Source organism: Hyperolius riggenbachi, chromosome 7, assembly GCF_040937935.1.
Source record: "Hyperolius riggenbachi isolate aHypRig1 chromosome 7, aHypRig1.pri, whole genome shotgun sequence".
Taxonomy (NCBI): domain Eukaryota; kingdom Metazoa; phylum Chordata; class Amphibia; order Anura; family Hyperoliidae; genus Hyperolius; species Hyperolius riggenbachi.
In genome coordinates, this window is record NC_090652.1 from 95182370 (window position 1) to 95203515 (window position 21146).

General features: G+C 45.9%; 1 protein-coding gene across 4 annotated transcripts in view; it reads left to right on the plus strand.

Moving 5' to 3' along the window:
* Nucleotides 1–21146, plus strand: part of IFT140 (intraflagellar transport 140) — a 162616-nt gene that overhangs the window by 47278 nt on the left and 94192 nt on the right. For all 4 annotated transcript variants that reach the window (XM_068244383.1, XM_068244382.1, XM_068244385.1 and 1 more), the window contains exons 12-14: nt 1065–1156; nt 2517–2644; nt 9340–9457. In XM_068244383.1, the coding sequence (XP_068100484.1) occupies nt 1065–1156; nt 2517–2644; nt 9340–9457 (338 nt within the window). The remainder of the gene's footprint in view (nt 1–1064; nt 1157–2516; nt 2645–9339; nt 9458–21146) is intronic.

The window sequence follows — 21146 nt, forward strand, 5'->3', positions numbered from 1 at the left end:
AAAATTGCTCCATATCCAAACAAACCAGATGCAAATTTATGGGTACTAGCAGATCTAAGCCCATTGTGAGGGCTCTAGGCCACCTTCAAAACCCCCTCCCCTCCCGCCCGTGTCCACCGCCACTGGCTACATGGCAGCATGCGCGTGCTGCGCCTGCACATGCCCGCCCCAATGGCCCAGTCCTCCTCCTGTCCCAACAGCTACCCATGATGCGCAGTAGCACAAAAGCACAGACACAGGGACAGGAGGGTATGCAGAGACACAGGCAAATTATTATAGAGGTTGGTACCACTTATATCTACTGTAATTCCAATGATATGACGTAACATGTGTATGTGCAGTGGCACACATCCATATAAACCATGAAGTGCAATCACATGATTTTAGTAAATTATAAACACTGGAACGACCAATAGACAAAGTGTACAGTGCACCTTTAGAAACAATATGGTAGTGTAAAGGAGGATACTTAGCCCTGGTACATGTATGGTGGTACCAGCATCAGGATGGCGACATGGAGGCACGGAGAACCCCCTACAAATGTATGTATAGTGACAGGAAATGTCCTTCAAAATGTCACAAACCTTACCGAATCAAACTGAGTATGTTTTGTCCCACACTGCTCAAATTTCTGGCGGTGTCAAATACTATTCCCCCCCCCCCCCCCCCCCCCCTCCGAATCATAGCAACAGAGGGAGTAGTAATTCAGTGTCCAGCGATTGCCAGAACCCCAAATTACCCATACGTTCCCCGGGCCCTAGCATTACTGCTATAGCAGCGCCCTGCTTTGGCACTCGGCACTGAGCGCTGGAACCACCTGCTTCGATCTATCTCCCCTTGTCAGCCGATCCCTCCCTTTAATTTGACATAGATGTCTAATTGCATAACATTTATACAAGAATATATCCGGTGCAATACTGGTTTTGGCTACATGTTGATTTTTAAACATAGATAACCATCGGGTCCATATTTTATAGACTGTCTCTGGTGAGCATTAAGCTTTACTCCTGTTGCCATACTCTGGCTGTGTATTCAGGGTAATATGATTGTTCTCTTGTATTTAGGGTCTTTTGCCAGTGACTCTCCTGTGTTGGCGATATATGAAGAGAACATCTACACTGTGGAGCCCAGCAGAGTCCAGATTAGAACCTTACAGGTCAGTATATAGAGACTGGACTGTTCAGTCAGTGACATTTCTTGCTCAGCTATTGTAGTGGTCAGCCCTTGTGTCTCATAGTAGTGGTCACCCCTTGTACCACATTATAGTGGTCCCCCTTGTATCTCAATGCCCGGCTAATGTAGTGGTCCCTCTTGTCCAAAATGTTTTCTATCCGTTTAGTACATACATTTTATGTCTCAGATTTTTAGCCTATTTTTGGTCAGAATCTGTCATGCCTATGGCCATACAGACCATTGCTCTAAAACACAAATTTTCAGCTTAAAGTTATGTGACAATACTTAAATGACAGTATGCAGTAATTCACAACAGATGCTCCCACCTTTGCACACTGTAGTAAAAAGGTTTTCATTGTCTTGGACAGATTTATTTTCCCTTTTCACCCTCCAAGCCAGGGTAGAGTCATATAGCTGCCACTAATAATACTGAGGAATTAAGGAGGAGGACTAATTCAGGTGTCTCGCTGGTGCCTATTTTTTTAGTCCAGTGTTATGTGAAGTAGGGCTGTGGAGTTGGAGTTGAGGAGTCGGAGCAATTTTGGGTACCTGGAGTCGGTGGTTTCATAAACTGAGGAGTCTGAGTTGGGAGTCAGAGGATTTTTGTACCAAATTCACAGCCCTGGTAAGTATTTGACTAAGGAGTCAGAGCCATTTTAGGTACCTGGAGCCGGAGTCGGTGGTTTCATAAACTGAGGAGTTGGAGTCTAATGTATTTTGTACCGACTCCACAGCCCTGATGTGAAGGTCAATTATAGACCTATGTGAAGATCATTTTGGGAACAAACCAAAGAACTACTGGTCAGGAAGCTGAACTCTACTGGCCTTCCAAGCCCGTTAATGCCAACATGAATGAAGATACTGTTAAAGTCTGGGACAAAAATCTATAACTAAGCTTATGTTTTTCTGGATTTTTTATTTATTTATTAAATAAATTATAAGCAAAAGACAAAAACGGAAACAGGTAAGTTATATTTATTGTTTTCACCAAGAGGCTATAAAAAAATAAGGTAACTGATTTGAGAAAATCAATTTTAAAAATTAAAAAAAAAAATGTTTTTTAAAACCGTAAAATCACATTTTACTGCAGCAGTACACTGAGGGCACAGGAGGACAGAGGTGATACAGTGGGGTGGGGGGGGACAGAGGGTGACACTGAAGGCACAGGGGAACAAAGGAGGACACTGGAGGCACAGGGAGGCCTAGAGGAGGTACAGGGGACATAGATGGCACGTTGTTTTGACTTCTGGACAGATACAGGTTAAGAACCAATCCACCCATTCTCATTCGTTTACTGTGGGCTTACCTGTATCTTAATATACTAACTTGCCTTTTTCTCCCAGGGTACTGTAAAGCAGTTACTTCCGTTCTCCGGGCCAGAAGGGAATCCGTGTTTGCTGGACATTTGTGGAAGCTTCTTGGTGGTTGCCACGGATACTGCCCACTTCAAACTCTTTGACCTCTCTAGAAGGTAATTTATTGGGGAGAATTGTTCACTATATAATTCCTGAAATGTATTTGGGCAATCAGTCACAAAAAGGGCATCAATTGACAAAGCAGACAGGAATTGTTATAACACTGAGTAGACCTCTCCAGCTGTGACTTCAGATGACCACTATTAATTAGGTGGGAATGTCAGCCCAGTGTGATTTTTCACTCCCCCCCCCCCCCCCCCCCCCTTGAGAATTAAACTCATTTATGTTGTGTGAGCATGTGTTGTTTCCCATGATGCATCACCCCTGAATATGCAAATGATATCTTTATGCCCCTGACAGCCAGGCACACATCCAGAACTGATGAGGTATAGCGTATTCTGTAGTACTTGTCCATGCCCTATCCCAGGCATGGGCAAACTTGGCCCTCCAGCTGTTATGGAACTACAAGTCCCACAATGCACTTGCCTTTATGAGTCATGACTGTGGTTGTCAGACTCCTGCAATGCATTGTGGGACTTCTAGTTCCATAACAGCTGGAGGGCCAAGTTTGCCCATGCCTGCAATCCCATAGAGCCTATAAGGATCACTTCTGTAGCATGTCCTGTCGGTTGGAGTGGAGTTACAACCGAGCAGTTTTGATTTCTATGCTTGCATTTGGTTGCTTAGTTTTGATTGCATTCGCAATAAGTCTCATTGCCACCTGCAATCACTCTGCAGTTCAGAGCAGCTCAGGATGTTGCCATGAATCCATCCATGGCTTGCTGCAGTTGAACTGCAGCCAGACAGCTATGGATTTCTTACATGCATGTTATTGCATAATTTGGCATGCATTTGTAATCCTTTTTTTTTTTTTTTTGGGGAGTTCTTTCCATTCACAGTCAGCTTGCAGCCTTCAATCAGCCTAACACAGGATTGCATGATTACCATTCAGCTGTGTGGGAATTAGCATGTATGCTCTCATTGGCTGATGTCCATAGAAAAGCCTGCTTCTCCTCTCACACCTTGCCCGTCATAGCGTTCAGCTGTGCCTTAGCGGATTGCTGGGTTCCCTGTGTGAATATTGTATTGCATTAGTTTGCTTTGTCTGCTTGGACGTTCACTGCCCCTGCAGGGGTACAGTGAAGTCTTTTCTTATCCTGATAGTTTGGAGACTGCCTTCACCATGTTGGTGGCTGGTAGGATTCTTGCTAGTCCTGTTCCTGTGTACATAACTATAGGCTGCGGTTGCTATTAGTTACGCTCCAACTTGTTTGTCTTGTCAGTGTGTATGTTTGCTATCGTTGGGGCAGCGATCAGATTGGCAAACGTTCCGTCTGTCTGTTGTCTGTCCTTGTTGCCCAGTGTGGTGAACATCAGATGCTCAGTGCTGTGGGCGCACTGAGCAACCATTGTGTCTTGTTTATTGTGGCGGTTATTGGTAGCTGGCAAGCATTCTATCTGTCTGTTGTCTGTCTTCGTTACTCAGTGTGGTGGACATCAGATGCTCAGTGCTGTGGTCGCACTGAGCAGCCATTGTGTCTTGTTCATTGTGGCGGTTATTGGAAGCTCAGAGCTGCAGTCGCTGTGAGCAATCTTACTCCCTTGTTTATAGCTCCTGGTGTGATCTGTGTAATCTCCTCCTCAATAGCATTCTGCTCTATTACCTAATATCACCCAGCTGCATAGTCTTGCTTGCTCTGGTGGTACCTTGCCTCAGCCGCTATATCTTGCACACTAAGACCTGGGGATAACCGAAGTCAGGAGATATATTCAGTGTCCTGTTCAAGCGGGGGCTTGTCTATAGGTGAAGACGTGGGCCAAGCTCAGAGCTGCGGCACTAGATTGGGGTATAGTGGCGGAAAGAAACCGGGAGATCTGCCAGGCATTACAGAGCCATATTAATCCATGCGATGCACTGATGAAGAACATAAAGTCGTAAACAGCTGTGTGCATGTTAGATTGATGTGGACCTGTAAAATGTATAAGCTATAGGCTCACTATACACCAGCAGTCCTGGATGTGTGCCTGGCTTTCACAGGCATAAAGAGATGATTTACATATGGGAGTAATGAATCATGGGAAACCATACTTTCTCACTTAAAACTGAATTATTGCAGAGACTTTCTGTTTTAAGAAGGCAAAATTATATTGACCATCACTTTTTTAGTTACAGCGCTTTTCGGTCTCTTGTAGCCCTTTCTACCTCCTAGTGGTTCTGGCTCACCATAGCCTATCTGAGTATCTTGTTGGGTAACAGCCATCTAATATCTGTGAGACTTTCAAATGGCAAAGTAAGGAAATCTAGTAGAATGTAATGCATTATTCAGGATACCCGGTTTTACGTTACTTATCCTGGTTTCAGCATCAGAAACTCTTCCTATATGTATGTATTGCTGTATATTGGTATGTAACCCTGCTCTCATAGTGGTGCTTAGCCTAGGTTATAATGTTACAGCATTCTGACCCAGAGGACTCTGGGAGACCAGGTGTTTCTGCTTACTTGGGAACACACATGAAACATTCCACAGGGATGCACCCTGCCAGCACTAAAGCTGTCGCCATCTGTGATAAATTTTAAGAATGGAAATCCGGGTGAAAAAATTTACAATCAGTGTTTTGAGGGGCAGACGACTGTCTTTAATTCCTATGTGGCTTTTTTCTTTTCTCTTAAAGTGACCCAGAGATTAATAAAAAGCCTGTTTTTTACTTACCCGGGGCTTCCTCCAGCCCCATAAGCATGGAGGCGTCCCTTGCCGTCCTCCTCGGCGCCGCCGTTCAGCCGCAATCTACTCCGGTAAGCGGCTGTGTGATGTCAGCAGGGGGGCCTTCTGCGCATGCCCGGACCTTTTGCGCAAGCGCAGAAGACCCCGGCCGACGTCACTCAGTCAAACTGAGCCGTCTACTGGGGTTTGATTGAACGGAAGATTCCGGGTGGGCCGCGGAAGGCACGAGTGAGGACGGCGAGGGACGCATCCATGCTTATGAGCTTGGACGAAGCCCTGGTTAAGTAAAAAAAAAACAGGCTTTTTATTCATCTCTGGGTCTCTTCTCTTAATGTTATACTTTTTGTTGATTACCTTGTTCTACAGCACCTTATGAGGTGTACCGAGAGAGGGGGGGGGGGGGGGGGGGGATGGGAGAAACTAGAGGGGGGTTTAGGGGTTTCACATCTGTTTTATATCATCTAGAGACTTTTTGTTCCCTGCATTGAACTTCATAAACAGGAATCTTGGTTGTCTTGGGTATGAAAATGAAAATTTTGAAATATTTAAAAAAATAAATAAATACATTTACAATGAACAAACATTGATAAAATCATTTACTAATTAATATTGTACAAACAATTGTATTTGTTCCGTTTTATTCCCTAAAGTTCCTCTTTAAATTGGAGCACTAGTTTTGTGTCTTAAAGGGAGCCTGGGTTAAGTTAAAGTGGATCCGAAGTGAACTTTTACTCATTGCATAATTGTGTTTCTTTCCTATTGTTTAGGCACGTTACACACCAAAAGCGTGCAGGAGAACGGCTCCTGCACGCGTTGCGGCGTGTCGTCGGGAAACTCTGGTGCGACGCTGAGTAGCGTCGGTAGTAGTTAATTACCCCGAAGGGGAAACGGCGATTCCCGACGATAAAATGCGCCGGGATGCGTCGTACCGCAACGTATCGAAACGCAGCGTCGGGTGTGAAAGGTAAAAGGAAAGTCTATGGACTTTCCCTTTACCTTGGTTAACGCAGTATAGACTTTGCGTTAAAACGCCAGAAGTGGGCTCTGGTGTGAAAGAGCCCTTATAGGGCATTCCTCAAGCTAAATACTTTTTTTGTTTTGTTGTAATACTGTAATTCCTTATAAACTAAAGAAGCCACGCCCACAGGTTTTCAGAGAGCCTTGGCCGTAGCTAGGGCTCATGGGAGCTCAGTCTGGGCAAGAGGAGAAGGAGGTGTTACTAGCCATTGATTTTAGAGGCAGAGGGGAGGAGGGAGGATTAGGTGTTTTTTTTTCACAGGCTGAGTGCTCAAGATACAGATAAGCCTGCCTTTGTGTAATGTTTACAAACAACATGGCTGCTGTCATTGTATCACAGGAAGAAATAATCATTTTCTATTAAAGCTGTTTGCAGCTAGATTTGCTGTGTAAACTCTAAACTTTAGATAAGATATATAGACAAGTTACTTGTTATAGTTAGTTTTTCATCTCAAATCCGCTTTAAACTGTATATCTCCCAGCATGAATGTGCCTGCATGTGGTGGCTGTACCTTTCCATTGATACTTCTGGCTGTCCAACATTGCAATAAACGGCAAGGCCCCCTGCTGACTTCATTGCTTGGTCTGCCCACCAATATTGAGACAACACCAGGCAGGCATTACTTGGTGGAAAGAATCCCACGGGAATCCTTACAGAGCTCAATTGAACTCCATTTTTTATAATAGCTAGCTAGTGGTTAGGTTAGTTGTATACTATAACTTTTCACTGCCAGAAAAACAGTGACCTACAACAGTATCGTGTTAAAGTTCTCCTGTACTGATGTTTTGAGCAGGGCTGTGGAGTCGGTCCAAAAATCCACCGACTCCGACTCCTCAGTTTAGGATTCCACCGACTCCGACTCCGACTCCTCGACTCCGACTCCTCTAATTTGCATATTACAATTTTTTTGATTAAAAGTATGTAACATGAAATTCGTCTCTTAACTGTCAACGCTTAGGAATTTTACAAGACAACTGAAGTGAGAAGGATATGTAGACTACTATATTTATTCCCTTTAGACTAAAACTAGTCCTTGGTAAGAGTACTTGTAAAAGGTACAAACCGGAACAAAGAACATCTATCAGGACCTAGGCAATGTAAGTGTGGGTACATGTAAGAATGATGTGCAGGTACTCTGCAGGGGAATGAGAAGATTCTTCCTCTATTACACATTCTTCATGCACAATCTGAACCAGGTTTATGGGTGACAGACAACACCTCTGTGTTCAATGTGCACAGCATTCTCAGTGGATTCCCTGCAGCTCTGTGGGGAGTGCATATGTAGAGTATAGTACTACTGTGTAACAAAGTAAACCTGAGACAGATGAAATTAAAGTTTTATACATACCTGGGGCTTCCTCCAGCCGCCTTCAGGATAAACAGTCCCTCGTTGTCCTCCTCCACCACCTGGATCTTCTGCTATGAGTCCAGGTACTTGAGCCAGTCGGGCGTAGTGCGCATGCACACACTCCGCCGCCAGGAGCATACTACACCTGTGCAGCAGGTGCAGAATGTTCCTGGCTGTGGGAGCGGCATGCGGCCGGACAGCGCTGACTGGCTGAATTACCAGGACTCATATCAGAAGATCCGGGTGGTGGAGGACAGCGAGGGACTGATTAGCCTGAAGGGGGCTGGAGGAAGCCCCAGGTATGTATAAAACTTTACTTTTCATCCGTCTCAGGTACCCTTTAATTTGTAGTCACCAAACCAAATTTTAACAACATATCAAATTATTTGATTTCATCAGCAAAGGGAGTGCATACATTTGCATAAATCAGCATCAGTGCAGAATTATTTCCATCTCATTGACCATCTCTATTAGTGACACGGCTACACATCAGGCTTTATTCTTACAGCATAGATGTTATTTAGTATATATAAGAGATTCCTGTGTACACATCATATATACAGTCACAATCAGATATGTATATCTGACCTTAAAAATACGGGGACTGCTTTATTGAAGCAGCACAAGTAACTAATTTTGATTGGTTTATTTCATTTTTGTGGACTAAGCACAGCTATTACTGTATATATACTGTATATATACATTATTTTTAATGACTATTATCTAAGAAATAGAACATTTTATCATATTTTCTATTTTAATTACAGTTACAAATTCATTAGGAGTCTGAGTCGGTGCATTTTTTCCCGACTCCGACTCCAGGCACCCAAAATTGCCCGACTCCACGACTCCGACTCCACGACTCCGACTCCACAGCCCTGGTTTTGAGACCTACAAAAAAGCACTGCCACACAACTTACCTACTTCTGGTTCCCTTCGCTGTCTTTTCCGCCTTGTCAGCTCTCCCGTTCTGCCCTCCTGTCTCTTGTATCTGCCAGCATCTTCACTGCTATGGTGCTGACCCGAAAGTAACCCAAAAGTACTACCAGGTCAGCGCCATAGGGGAGATGCCAGTTGATAGAAGAGGACAAGGCAGAGCTGACGAGGTGGAAAAGACAACAAAGGGATCCAGGAGTAGGTGAGATGTGTGGAGGCGCTTTTTTTTTTTCTCTTGCAGGTTTCAAAATGTCGGCGGTACAAAAGGCCATCATCGCGGAGGATAACTGCTATTTCCTCCACACCCATATATGACGTTCTAGTCGGTCTAAGATTTTGGATGACTAGAACAGGGACCCCTGGGGGCACTGAACTGAGAGAATGGTACTGGGACATATGTCACAGCACCGTTCAAACAACGGCACCTTTATTAATCAGACACCCCCCCTGTCGGTTCAGGGATACTTTAAGCAATTAATGGCTACATATCCTAGCTAAAAAATTTTTTTTTTTTTATAATGCTTGTCTAGCTTTCCACGTTATCTGCTAGCCAAACACAGTCATATACAGAAGCAGTTGTCGAGGGGAAAGGAAAACAACGCCTGAGATTGTGTTCTGTCCTTGCCATGCCAAGCCATAATGTTCTTGTGGTCACGTCTTCTGCCCAGACTTAGTCACAGATCATGCTACATTGTAATTGTGTTGTCTTTCTGTGTTTATCTGAAGGGAAGCCAAAGTCCACAGCAATTGTAAGAACCTCTCTGAGCTGGTGCCAGGCCTGGGCAGCATTGTGTCAATCAGGTGCAATGCCAATGGCAGCAAAGTCAGCATCCTCGCCAACCGGGTAAGACAAATTGTTTGTGGTTATTTCCCCTTGTTTCAAACCATAATTGTCTGTGAATCTATTTTTAATACTCTATATTTAGAACTTGATGGCTAAAAATAAAATCCCTTTCAGACACTAATTTGTAATAATTTGAATTTCCATTCTGAAACTGCATTTTCAGTTAGGTTGGACTGGCTGCTCCTCCTTGTTATTTACCGTAATTGTATTGTCTTTACTATCTCCTGCACAGTGATAGGATCAAAGCCTGTCTAAAGCCTCATCTACACGCGTAGATGAGGCAGCGATGTGGCTTATCAGGTCTGATCTTGCCACCACCGATTCCCTGCGAGGGGACACTGGCAGGGAATCAAGCGGAAGATAAGCGGCGCGGAGCAGGTATCGAATCCAGCGCACGTGCGGGCAAGCGGTGATGCGGCGGGGACACGGAAGAGGCGATCCGGCAGCTAATCGAGCCGCCGGATCGGAGCTTCATCTACGCGTGTAGATGAGGCTAAAAATGTTGCTTGAGCTCAGTGCTGCTGATGGTTTATTTTTTTGTTTTATGTTCTTATATCTGTTGAAAAAGCCTCCAGTCTTCTTTCATGTTGCACTTCATTTTTATTACATATGATAGTTTAAAGAACACCTGAATTGGAGCTCCCTGTAATCTCTCCGGTCTCTCTGGGTCCCCTCCAGTATGCTACTGCCCCCTCTGAAATATCTGCGACTGGAACTCCAGTTACAGGCCACTGTACACGCGCCTCCTTGATTGTGCTACCATCGGTGGGCACACTCTGTGCATGAGCGGTACATTTTCTTAAAGAACTGTGCATGTGCAGCACACTCCCAGCGGCAGGAGTGTGAAGACCGGGTCGCGAATGCACAGTAGCCACAACTGAAGCTCCAGACGCATATCTTTCGAAAGGGGCAGTGTCGCAACGGAGGGGACATGGAGGGCACCAGAGGACCTTAAACACTACGGTGGGCTGGAAGAAGCACCCAGTAAGTAAAAATCTACTTTTTTTGCTCCAATTCAGATGTGCTTTAATTACTATACCTCCTCATTCTTGAGCACAGTCAAGAGAAAATGCATCTTCCCCACACATAGCATACACTCTCTATGAAAGGCAAAACTAGTAAACAAAAAGTACCCTCTGAGAGAGATCTTCCAGGGTAGAACCCATTTGTAAAAGATGTATTTTAAAGACCATTTCCAGAAATATTTTTCCCCACTTGTTTGTGTGCCAACATGCCTCTGGACTGGCAACTCCCTGTAGGCATAATCATGTGACTACCGTATATCCTCAAATATAAGTCGACCGCGTGTATAAGTCGACACCAAAATTTGACCCTCTTAAGCTGAAATGTTTTATTGACTCAAGTATAAGTCTACCAAGCAATGTTAATGGCTGCAGTTGGGGACCAGGAAGAATTAACAGGTGCACTTGGGGATAAGAAGGGGTTAATGACTACACTGCATATAGTATTGCAACCATTAACCCCTCCTGCCCTCAAGTGCAGCCAATAACTACTCCAGGCTTCCGAGTGCAGCAATTATTCACCCTCTTCCTGCAACCCAGTATGTCTCCCCTGCCCCCTTCCTTGTTAATTGTTGTGGCCAGGACTTTCAGACCTGTTTTCTTGGCATTCCCATTATAAAGAAAGTATCACTTACCTCTGGGTAAATTGCTGCAAACGGGAATGTCACTAATAGTACACACATTACTCAGTCTGCACAGTGTTGCCCGTGACTCATGTATAAGTCGACCCCTATACTTTTATTTAGTGAGTCAGACCTAAATTTCTAGACTTATGGTCGAGTATGTACAGTACATCCCAGGGGGATTAAAGGGAAGGCTTTTTAACCTGCAGACAAGAATGACCTTTGCAGTACCGTATATTTTTATATTTTATGCTACAGAAAGTGCAGGGCATTACTTTTAGACCCTGTTTCTGTTATGGCTGTAACTAATGTGTGGGAGCACTTTGGTAAGGGCCCATTCACACTTGCTAAATGCAGAACGCTAGCGCTTTTGCTAGCGTTTTGCTCAGGCGATTTTTTGGTTTTTTTGCGTTGACCGCGAAAAAAAATCGCCATTCACACTTGGCGATTTTTTTTTTATTTTTTTTTTTATGATTGCCTTTAGTGCTTCTATAGCACTGAAACGTGATCACCGGGAAATCGCCTAAAAATGGTGCAGGCTGCACACTTGAGTTTGGCGATTTGTGTTAACCGCCGGCGATAAATGCAAATCGCCCAAGTGAGAACGGGACCGTAGAGTATTATTGCACTAGCGCTTTAAAAAGTGATAGTGCTTGAGCGTTTTGCTAAAATCGCCTGACAAAACTCTGTAGTGTGAATGGACCCTAAAAGCAGTTTTGGAACTATCCACATAGATTATTTTTTTTTAATTCTTTATGGCATGTTTTTGCCTTGTAATCTATACCAATCTATTAAAATACTAGTCGACCTAAGCCTGTTTAAAAACAGGCTAGGTCTGTCCCTAATGCGCTGCACGCATGCGCGCGCACGATGCACACACGCACGCCCCTTCTGGCCCCGTCGTCCTCCGGCTCTCGGCAGTGTCTCTGCGTCCCTGCACATGCGCAGTGCACAAAAGCACTGATGGACGGACATGGGATGCAGCGACACTTGCCTTTTTATTAGGTAGGAGAACTGTTTTGAGTTAAAAATAAGTTTTCTCCACAATCTGTATTGTAAAAATGTTGTCATATATTTCTGAAGCAGACCACCTCTTCCCTAGGCTTTATCTATCTAATTTGGGACCTCATGGAAATAATTAATATACAAATTCATTTCTTTTAAATACTGTAAAAATATGCCTGGACTGAGGCTTTACAATTTAGCAAAATGCATTTTGAATTAATGGAAGCCCAATATATTAGTCTGGATTCCTTCTCCAGAGAAACCTGCTTTTCCCTTATCCGTTTCAGTGCAGATATTGGTTAGAACCAGTATTCTAGTTTTTACATAAGCCAGTGCCCAGACGAGGCATTTAATTTCCACGGTCGCACTAATCCTCCTGTTGGCATAATGATGATTCTAATGACTTGCAAACAGCAGATGTACGGCCATTTCTTCATATCGCTGTGCCTAAGAGTCCAGTCCCTTAACTAAATCTGTGGATTATAGCACAGCACTCAGCTCCATTTAAAGGAACAAGCCCAATGCGCTCATCTTACTAATATTATAAATGTGAAAGTTTGGATGTTTGTTACTCAATCACACAACAGTGGCTGAATGGATTTGAATAAATTTGGCACACACATTACCTGGAATAACATATAGGATATTTTTTATCCCCATAACCAAAAAGTAGGCGGAGACGCATTTCACTGGGAAAATGAAAAATGCAGCCATTCTTACACTGTTAATGGTAGGGTTCTCAAACTTTGCACAGTTGGTCACTGAGATTAATATTCAAAAAAGTGGGTGGAGCCTACAGAAGCCAATCAAAATTCACCTATTGATTTTCAAGGTGAGTATTGAATTGCTGCCATTCTTGCACTGTTAACCACTTAAGGACTGCAGTCATAAAACCCCTTAAAGAGAGTCTGAAGCGAGAATAAATCTCGCTTCAGACCTCAGAGTTAGCAGGGGCATGTGTGCCCCTGCTAAACCGCCGCTAACCCGCGGCTTAACGGGGGTCCCTGATCCCCCAAATCCCCTCCGTAATGCGGGGGAGCGCTTCCTGGTTGGGGCAGGGCTAACCGCCCCAGCCCTGCCCCACGCGCGTCTGTCAGCGCGTATCTCCGCCTCTCCCCCGCCCCTCTCAGTCTTCCTTCACTGAGAGGGGCGGGGGAGAGGCGGCGATGCGCCGCTGACAGACGCGACTGGAGGCAGGGCTGCAGCCGTTAGCCTTGCCTCCAGGAGCGACCAAGTCTGCGACCAAGTGTCGCAGTGGGGGGTTTGGGGGTCAAGGGACCCCCGTTTAGCGGCGCTATTGCGGCGGTTTAGCAGGGGCACACGTGCCCCTGCTAACTATGAGCTCTGAAGCGAGATTTATTCTCGCTTCAGAGTCTCTTTAAGGACCAGAGCCTTTTTTTCCATTCAGACCACTGCAGCTTTCACGGTTTATTGCTCGGTCATACAACCTACCACCTAAATGAATTTTACCTCCTTTTCTTGTCACTAATACAGCTTTCTTTTGGTGCTATTTGATTGCTGCTGCGAGTTTTACTTTTTATTATATTCATCAAAACAGACATGAATTTTGTCAAAAAATGACTTTTTTTACTTTCTGTGCTGACATTTTTCAAATAAAGTAAAATTTCCTATACATTTGAGCGCGAAAGTTATTCTGCTACATGTCTTTGATAAAAAAAAAACATTCAGTGTATATTTATTGGTTTGGGTAAAAGTTATAGCGTTTACAAACTATGGTGCAAAAAGTGAATTTTCCCATTTTGAAGCATCTCTGACTTTTCTGAGCACCTGTCAGGTTTCATGAGGTGCTAAAATTCCAGGATAGTACAAATACCCCCCAAATGACCCCATTTTGGAAAGAAGACATCCCAAAGTATTCACTGAGAGGCATGGTGAGTTCAAAGAAGATTTTATTTTTTGTCACAAGTTAGCGGAAAATGACACTTTGTGACAAAAAAAAAGGAAAAAAAAAAGTTTCCATTTCTTCTAACTTGCGACAAAAAAAATGAAATCTGCCACGGACTCACTATGCTTCTCTCTGAATACCTTGAAGTGTCTACTTTCCAAAATAGGGTCATTTGTGGGGTGTGTTTACTGTCCTGGCATTTTGGGGGATGCTAAATTGTAAGCACCCCTGTAAAGCCTAAAGGTGCTCATTGGACTTAGGGCCCCTTAGCACAGTTAGGCTGCAAAAAAGTGCCACACATGTGGTATTGCTGTACTCAGGAGAAGTAGTATAATGTGTTTTGGGGTGTATTTTTACACATACCCATGCTGGGTGGGAGAAATATCTCTGTAAATGACAATTTTTTAATTTTTTTTTTTTTTTTACACACAATTGTCCATTTACAGAGATATTTCTCCCACTCAGCATAGGTATGTGTAAAAATACAAGTTAGTGAAAAATGAAACTTTGTGAAAAAACAATAAAAATCAATTTCCGCTAACTTTTGACAAAAAATAAAATCTTCTATGAACGCTTCATACACCTAACAGAATACCTTGGGGTGTCTTTTTTCTAAAAAGGGGTCACTTGTGGAGTTCCTATACTGCCCTGGCATTTTACGGGCCCAAAACCGTGAGTAGTCTGGAAACCAAATGTCTCAAAATGACTGTTCAGGGGTATAAGCATCTGCAAATTTTGATGGCAGGTGGTCTATGAGGGGGTGAATTTTGTGGAACCGGTCATAAGCAGGGTGGCCTCTTACATGACAGGTTGTATTGGGCCTGATCTGATGGATAGGAGTGCTAGGGGGGTGACAGGAGGTGATTGATGGGTGTCTCAGGGTGTGGTTAGAGGGGAAAATACATGCAATCAATGCACTGGGGAGGTGATCGGAAGGGGGTCTGAGGGGGATCCGAGGGTTTGGCCGAGTGATCAGGAGCCCACACGGGGCAAATTAGGGCCTGATTTGATGGGTAAGTGTGTTAGGGGGTTACAGGTGGTGACAGGAGGTGATTGATGGGTGTCTCAAGGTGTGATTAGTGGGGGGAATAGATGCAAGCAATGCACTCGCGAGGTGATCAGGGCTGGGGTCTGAGGGCGTTCTGAGGGGGTGGGCGGGTGATTGGGTGCCCTAGGGGCAGATAGGGGTCTAATCTGATGGGTAGCAGTGACAGGGGGTGATTGATGGGTAATTAGTGGGTGTTTAGAGGAGAGAACAGATGTAAACAGTGCACTTGGGAGGTGATCTGACGTCGGGTCTGCAGGCGATCTAATGGTGTGGGTGGGTGATCAGATTGCTCGCAAGGGGCAGTTTAGGGGCTGATTGATGGGTGGCAGTGACAGGGGGTGATTGATAGGTGATTGACAGGTGATCAGTGGGTTATTACAGGGAAGAACAGATGTAAATAATGCACTGGCGAATTGATAAGGGGGGGGGGGGTCTGAGGGCAATCTGAGCGTGTGGGGCGGGTGATTGGGTGCCCGCAAGGGGCAGATTAGGGTCTATTCTGATGGGTAACAGTGACAGGTGGTGATAGGGGGTGATTGATGAGTAATTAGTGGGTGTTTACAGGAGAGAACAGATGTAAACACTGCACTTGGGAGGTGATCTGATGTCGGATCTGCGGGCGATCTATTGGTGTGGGTGGGTGATCAGATTGCCCACAAGGGGCAGGTTAGGGGCTGATTGATGGGTGGCAGTGACAGGGGGTGATTGATGGGTGATTGACAGGTGATTGACAGGTGATCAGGGGGGATAGATGCATACAGTACACAGGGGGGTGGGGGTCTGGGGAGAATCTGAGGGGTGGGGGGGGGTGATCAGGAGTCCCCAGGGGGCAGTTTAGGGACTAAAAAAAAAAATAACGTTGACAGATAGTGACAGGGAGTGATTGATGGGTGATTAGGGGGGTGATTGTGTGCAAACAGTGGTCTGTGGGGTGGGCAGGGGGGGGTCTGAGGGGTGCTGTGGGCGATCAGGGGGCGGGGGGGGCAGATCAGTGTGTTTGGGTGCAGACTAGGGTGGCTGCAGCCTGCCCTGGTGGTCCCTCGGACACTGGGACCACCAGGGCAGGAGGCAGCCTGTATAATACACTTAGTAAACATTACAAAGCGTATTATACGCTTCCTATCCGGCGATCGTCGAGTTAACAACCCACCGGCGCTTCCGATTGGCCGTCGGGTTGACGTCACGGGTGGGTGGAGCCTATTGCCGGCGGATGCGCGCGCATCCCAGCCCGCCATCCTTGGCAAAACAGTGCCCCAGGACCTGATGCCATTCTGTGTTATGTGGTCCTGGGGCTGCCACTTTGCCGCCGCTAGTGTTGGGCGAACACCTAGATGTTCGGGTTCGAGAACGTTCGCCGAACATCGCCGCGATGTTCGGGTGTTCGCGCCGAACTCCGAACATAATGGAAGTCAATGGGGACCCGAACTTTCGTGCTTTGTAAAGCTTCCTTACATGCTACATACCCCAAATTAGCACGGTATGTGCACCTTGGGAGTGGGTACAAGAGGAAAAAAAATATTTGAAAAAGCGCTTATAGTTTTTGAGAAAATTAATTCTAAAGTTTCAAAGGAAAAACTGTCTTTTAAATGTGAAAAATGTCATGTTTCTTTGCACAGGTAACATGCTTTTTTTCGCCATGCAGTCATAAATGTAATACAGAGAAGAGGTTCCACGAAAAGGGACCGGTAACGCTAACCCAGCACCAGCAGCAGCACACGTGATGGAACAGGAGGAGGCGCAGGAGGAGAAGGCCACGCTTTGTGAGACACAACAACCCAGGCCTTGCATGAGGACAAGAAGCGTGTGGATAGCATGCTTTGTACCGCCATGCAGTCATAAATGTAATAAAGATAAGTGGTTCAATAAACAGGGACCACGCGGCAACGCTAACCCAGCAGCAGCAGACGTGATGGAACAGGAGGAGGCGCAGGAGGAGAAGGCCACGCTTTGTGAGACACAACAACCCAGGCCTTGCATGAGGACAAGAAGCGTGCGGATAGCATGCTTTGTACCGCCATGAAGTCATAAATGTAATAAAGATAAGTGGTTCAATAAACAGGGACCACGCTGCAACGCTAACCCAGCAGCAGCAGACGTGATGGAACAGGAGGAGGCGCAGGAGGAGAAGGCCACGCTTTGTGAGACACAACAACCCAGGCCTTGCATGAGGACAAGAAGCGTGCGGATAGCATGCTTTGTACCGCCATGCAGTCATAAATGTAATAAAGATAAGTGGTTCAATAAACAGGGACCACGCGGCAACGCTAACCCAGCAGCAGCAGACGTGATGGAACAGGAGGAGGCGCAGGAGGAGAAGGCCACGCTTTGTGAAACACAACAACCCAGGCCTTGCATGAGGACAAGAAGCATGCGGATAGCATGCTTTGTACCGCCATGCAGTCATAAATGTAATAAAGATAAGAGGTTCCATAAACAGGGAGGGACCGGCAACGCTAACCCAGCAGCAGCAGCAGCACACGTGATGGAACAGGAGGAGGCGCAGGAGGAGAAGGCCATGCTTTTTGAGACACAACAACCCAGGCCTTGCATGAAGACAAAAAGCGTGCGGATATAGCAGCAATGCTTTTTGCCGCCATGCAGTCATAAATGTAATACAGATGAGAGGTTCAATAAACAGGGACCGGAAACGCTACACCATCCCAGATGTTCATTGGTCATGTTACTTGGTTGGGGTCCTGGAGTGTTGCGTAGTCATTTCCAATCCAGGATTGATTCATTTTAATTTGAGTCAGACGGTCTGCATTTTCTGTGGAGAGGCGGATACGCCGATCTGTGACGATGCCTCCGGCAGCACTGAAACAGCGTTCCGACATAACGCTGGCTGCCGGGCAAGCCAGCACCTCTATTGCGTACATTGCCAGTTCGTGCCAGGTGTCTAGCTTCGATACCCAATAGTTGAAGGGTGCAGATGGATTGTTCGACACAGCTACGTCATCTGACATGTAGTCCTTGACCATCTTCTCCAGGCGATCGGTGTTGGAGGTGGATCTGCACGCTTCCTGTTCAGTGGGCTGTTGCTGCATGGGTGTCAGAAAATTTTCCCACTCCAAGGACACTGCCGATACCATTCCCTTTTGGGCACTAGCTGCGGCTTGCGTTGTTTGCTGCCCTCCTGGTCGTCCTGGGTTTGCGGAAGTCAGTCTGTCGGCGTACAACTGGCTAGAGGAGGGGGAGAATGTCAATCTCCTCTCTAAAGTCTCCACAAGGGCCTGCTGGTATTCTTCCATTTTGACCTGTCTGACTCTTTCTTCAAGCAGTTTTGGAACATTGTGTTTGTACCGTGGATCCAGAAAGGTATAAACCCAGTAATTGGTGTTGTCCAGAATGCGCACAATGCGTGGGTCGCGTTTAATGCAGTCTAGCATGAATTGAGCCATGTGTGCCAGAGTCCTACCAGAATCCTCATCATCCTCTTGTGAGCGTTGTGATAGTTGTTGTGATGCATCATAGTCGTCACCTTCCTCCTGGTCTGCTTCTGCTGACACAGTGGCAGTAAACAATGCTATATATAGTGTGGCTGAGCGAGCGGTGTACTACTGTTCCCAGCAGCGACACACAATGACTGGGGGGGACCCTGGCTAGCGTGGCTGGAGAGCGAACTACCCTGCCTGCCTACCCAAAGCTAAACCCACAGACAAATGGCGGAGATATGACGTGGTTCGGGTATTTATTTACCCGAACCACGTGACCGTTCGGCCAATCAGAGCGCGTTCGGGCCCGAACCACGTGACCCGTTCGGCCAATCACAGCGCTAGCCGAACGTTCGGGGAACGTTCGGCCATGCGCTCTTAGTTCGGCCATGCGGCCGAACGGTTTGGCCGAGCACCGGCAGGTGTTCGGCCGAACTCGAACATCACCCGAACAGGGTGATGTTCTGCAGAACCCGAACAGTGGCGAACACTGTTCGCCCAACACTAGCCGCCGCCAATATGAAGTAGGCGGTCGGCAAGTGGTTAATGGAACAAGCCTCAAACCTGGTACAGTTGGTCATTGGGTGATTGGGGTTTAAATTTGGAAAAGGGGATGAAGCCACAAACAGCCAATCAGATTTATTTCATTTCAATGCAAATTATTGATGCCAAAGACTGCAAAGCTCACAAACTTGGCCATTTAAGTAATTGTGTGTTAGGGTTAGAAAAATTGGGCGCAGCCAACACCAGCCAAATACATACCCGGGGCAACTCCAGGTCATCAGTGGGCGGAGACAAATACTTGTATACAAATACAATTTCACTGGGAAAATGTAAACTGCAGCCATTCTTACATGGCTTATGGCAGGGTTCTTAAACGTTGCACAGTTGCCCACTGGGATTAAGATTCAGAAAAGTGGGTGGAGCCTACAAAAGCCAATCAAAATTTGCCTATTGATTTTCAAGGGGAATATTTAATTGCTGCCATTCTTGCACTGTTAATGGCACAAGCCTCAAACCTGGTACAGTTGGTCATTGGGTGACTGGGGTTCAAATTCAGAAAAGGGGGTGGAGCCACAACCAATCAGATTTGTTTAATTTCAATGCAAATTATTGATGCCAAAAACAGCAACGCTCACAAACTAGATCATTGAGTAATAGTGTGTTCGCTTTAGAGAAAGTGGGCGGAGCCAACACCAGCCAAATACATACCCTGGTAACGCCGGGCCATTAGCTAGTACCTAATAAAAGGAGAATTTTATGATGTTTCCTGGCACTGACCATTACATAAAAAAAAAAAAAAAAAAAAAATATATATATATATATATATATATAATTTGCCCCGCCTACTGCCATTATGCATTGTAGGGTTTATAAAATTCCTATGTTGAGTGCCATTTTCTTATCAGTCCTTGAATTGTTGATGGGCATCCTTACTCTCTGGAGCTCGGAAATAGCAAAGCATCCAAAAACACTTCACCAATCTATTTCAAATTCAGCAAATCTTCTGCCCATCAGTTATCCAGCCCTCCGAATGCAATCGTTGCAGAATCATTGAAAATAAGAAATCTATCAATTTAAATGATGGGAATTAAGTTCATAGTCCATTAACCTCCTTGCCGGTTATCCCGAGCTCAGCTCGGGGTAACCTGCGCAGGAGGATATCTCAGGCCCCGCTGGGCCGATTTGCATAATTTTTTTTTTGTTACAAGCAGCTAGCACTTTGCTAGCTGCTTGTAACTTCCGATCGCCGCCGCTCGCCGCCGATCCGCCGCAATCCGCCACGCCGAGTCGCTCCCCCCCGCCCCAGAGCCCTGCGCTGCCTGGCCAATCAGTGCCAGGCAGCGTTGAGGGGCGGATCGGGATTCCCTATGACGTCCATGACGTCGGTGACGTCATCCCGCCCCGTCGCCATGGCGACCGGGGAAGCCCTGCAGGAAATCCCGTTCTCAACGGGATTCCCTGCATACTCTGATCGCCGAAGGCGATCGGAGTGGGTGGGGGGATGCCGCCGCTTAGCGGCTATCATGTAGCGAGCCCTTGGCTCGCTGCATGATTTAAAAAAAAAAAAAAAAAAAAAAATGTGCGGCGCTGCCTCCTTGCCGGATTTTTTAGACCGGCAAGGAGGTTAAAACATTTTCAGTTGAAATATACATCTACACAGATTTGCTCACCAGTCCTAGAAGAGGGACAAATGAGGAAGAGAAGGACAGAGGGACTGGGTTCCTAAAGATGGACTGTCTTTCTGAAAAAGGGACAGTTGGGAGCTATGATTGTTTTACTCCTTTGTTTCTAGCTGGCTTTGCCCTCTATGAACCTAACCCTCGCCGAACCGCACCGCAAATGTGCTGGCTGTCCCAGCTGTCACTTCTCCCTTACTTCCCTTGCCCGTCATAGGTTACTACCAGTGCCCCATAGTATTAGATAGTCAGAGATATCCTCATTATTAAGTAGCTAGAGTTGCCCCCAAGTATTTGGTAGCTTCAGGTGGTCCGGACTGAAGGGAAATCTGGTCAATAGAATGCCGAGACTGGGGTGAGTAACCTCTCAATTACACTCTGCTCAGGACTCTGCATAGGTAAGGAAGGTGTGAGGCACTTGGGGAGGGGAGTGAGATGCTTTTCTATAATCAGGCGCCTGTAGGCACGTGCCTA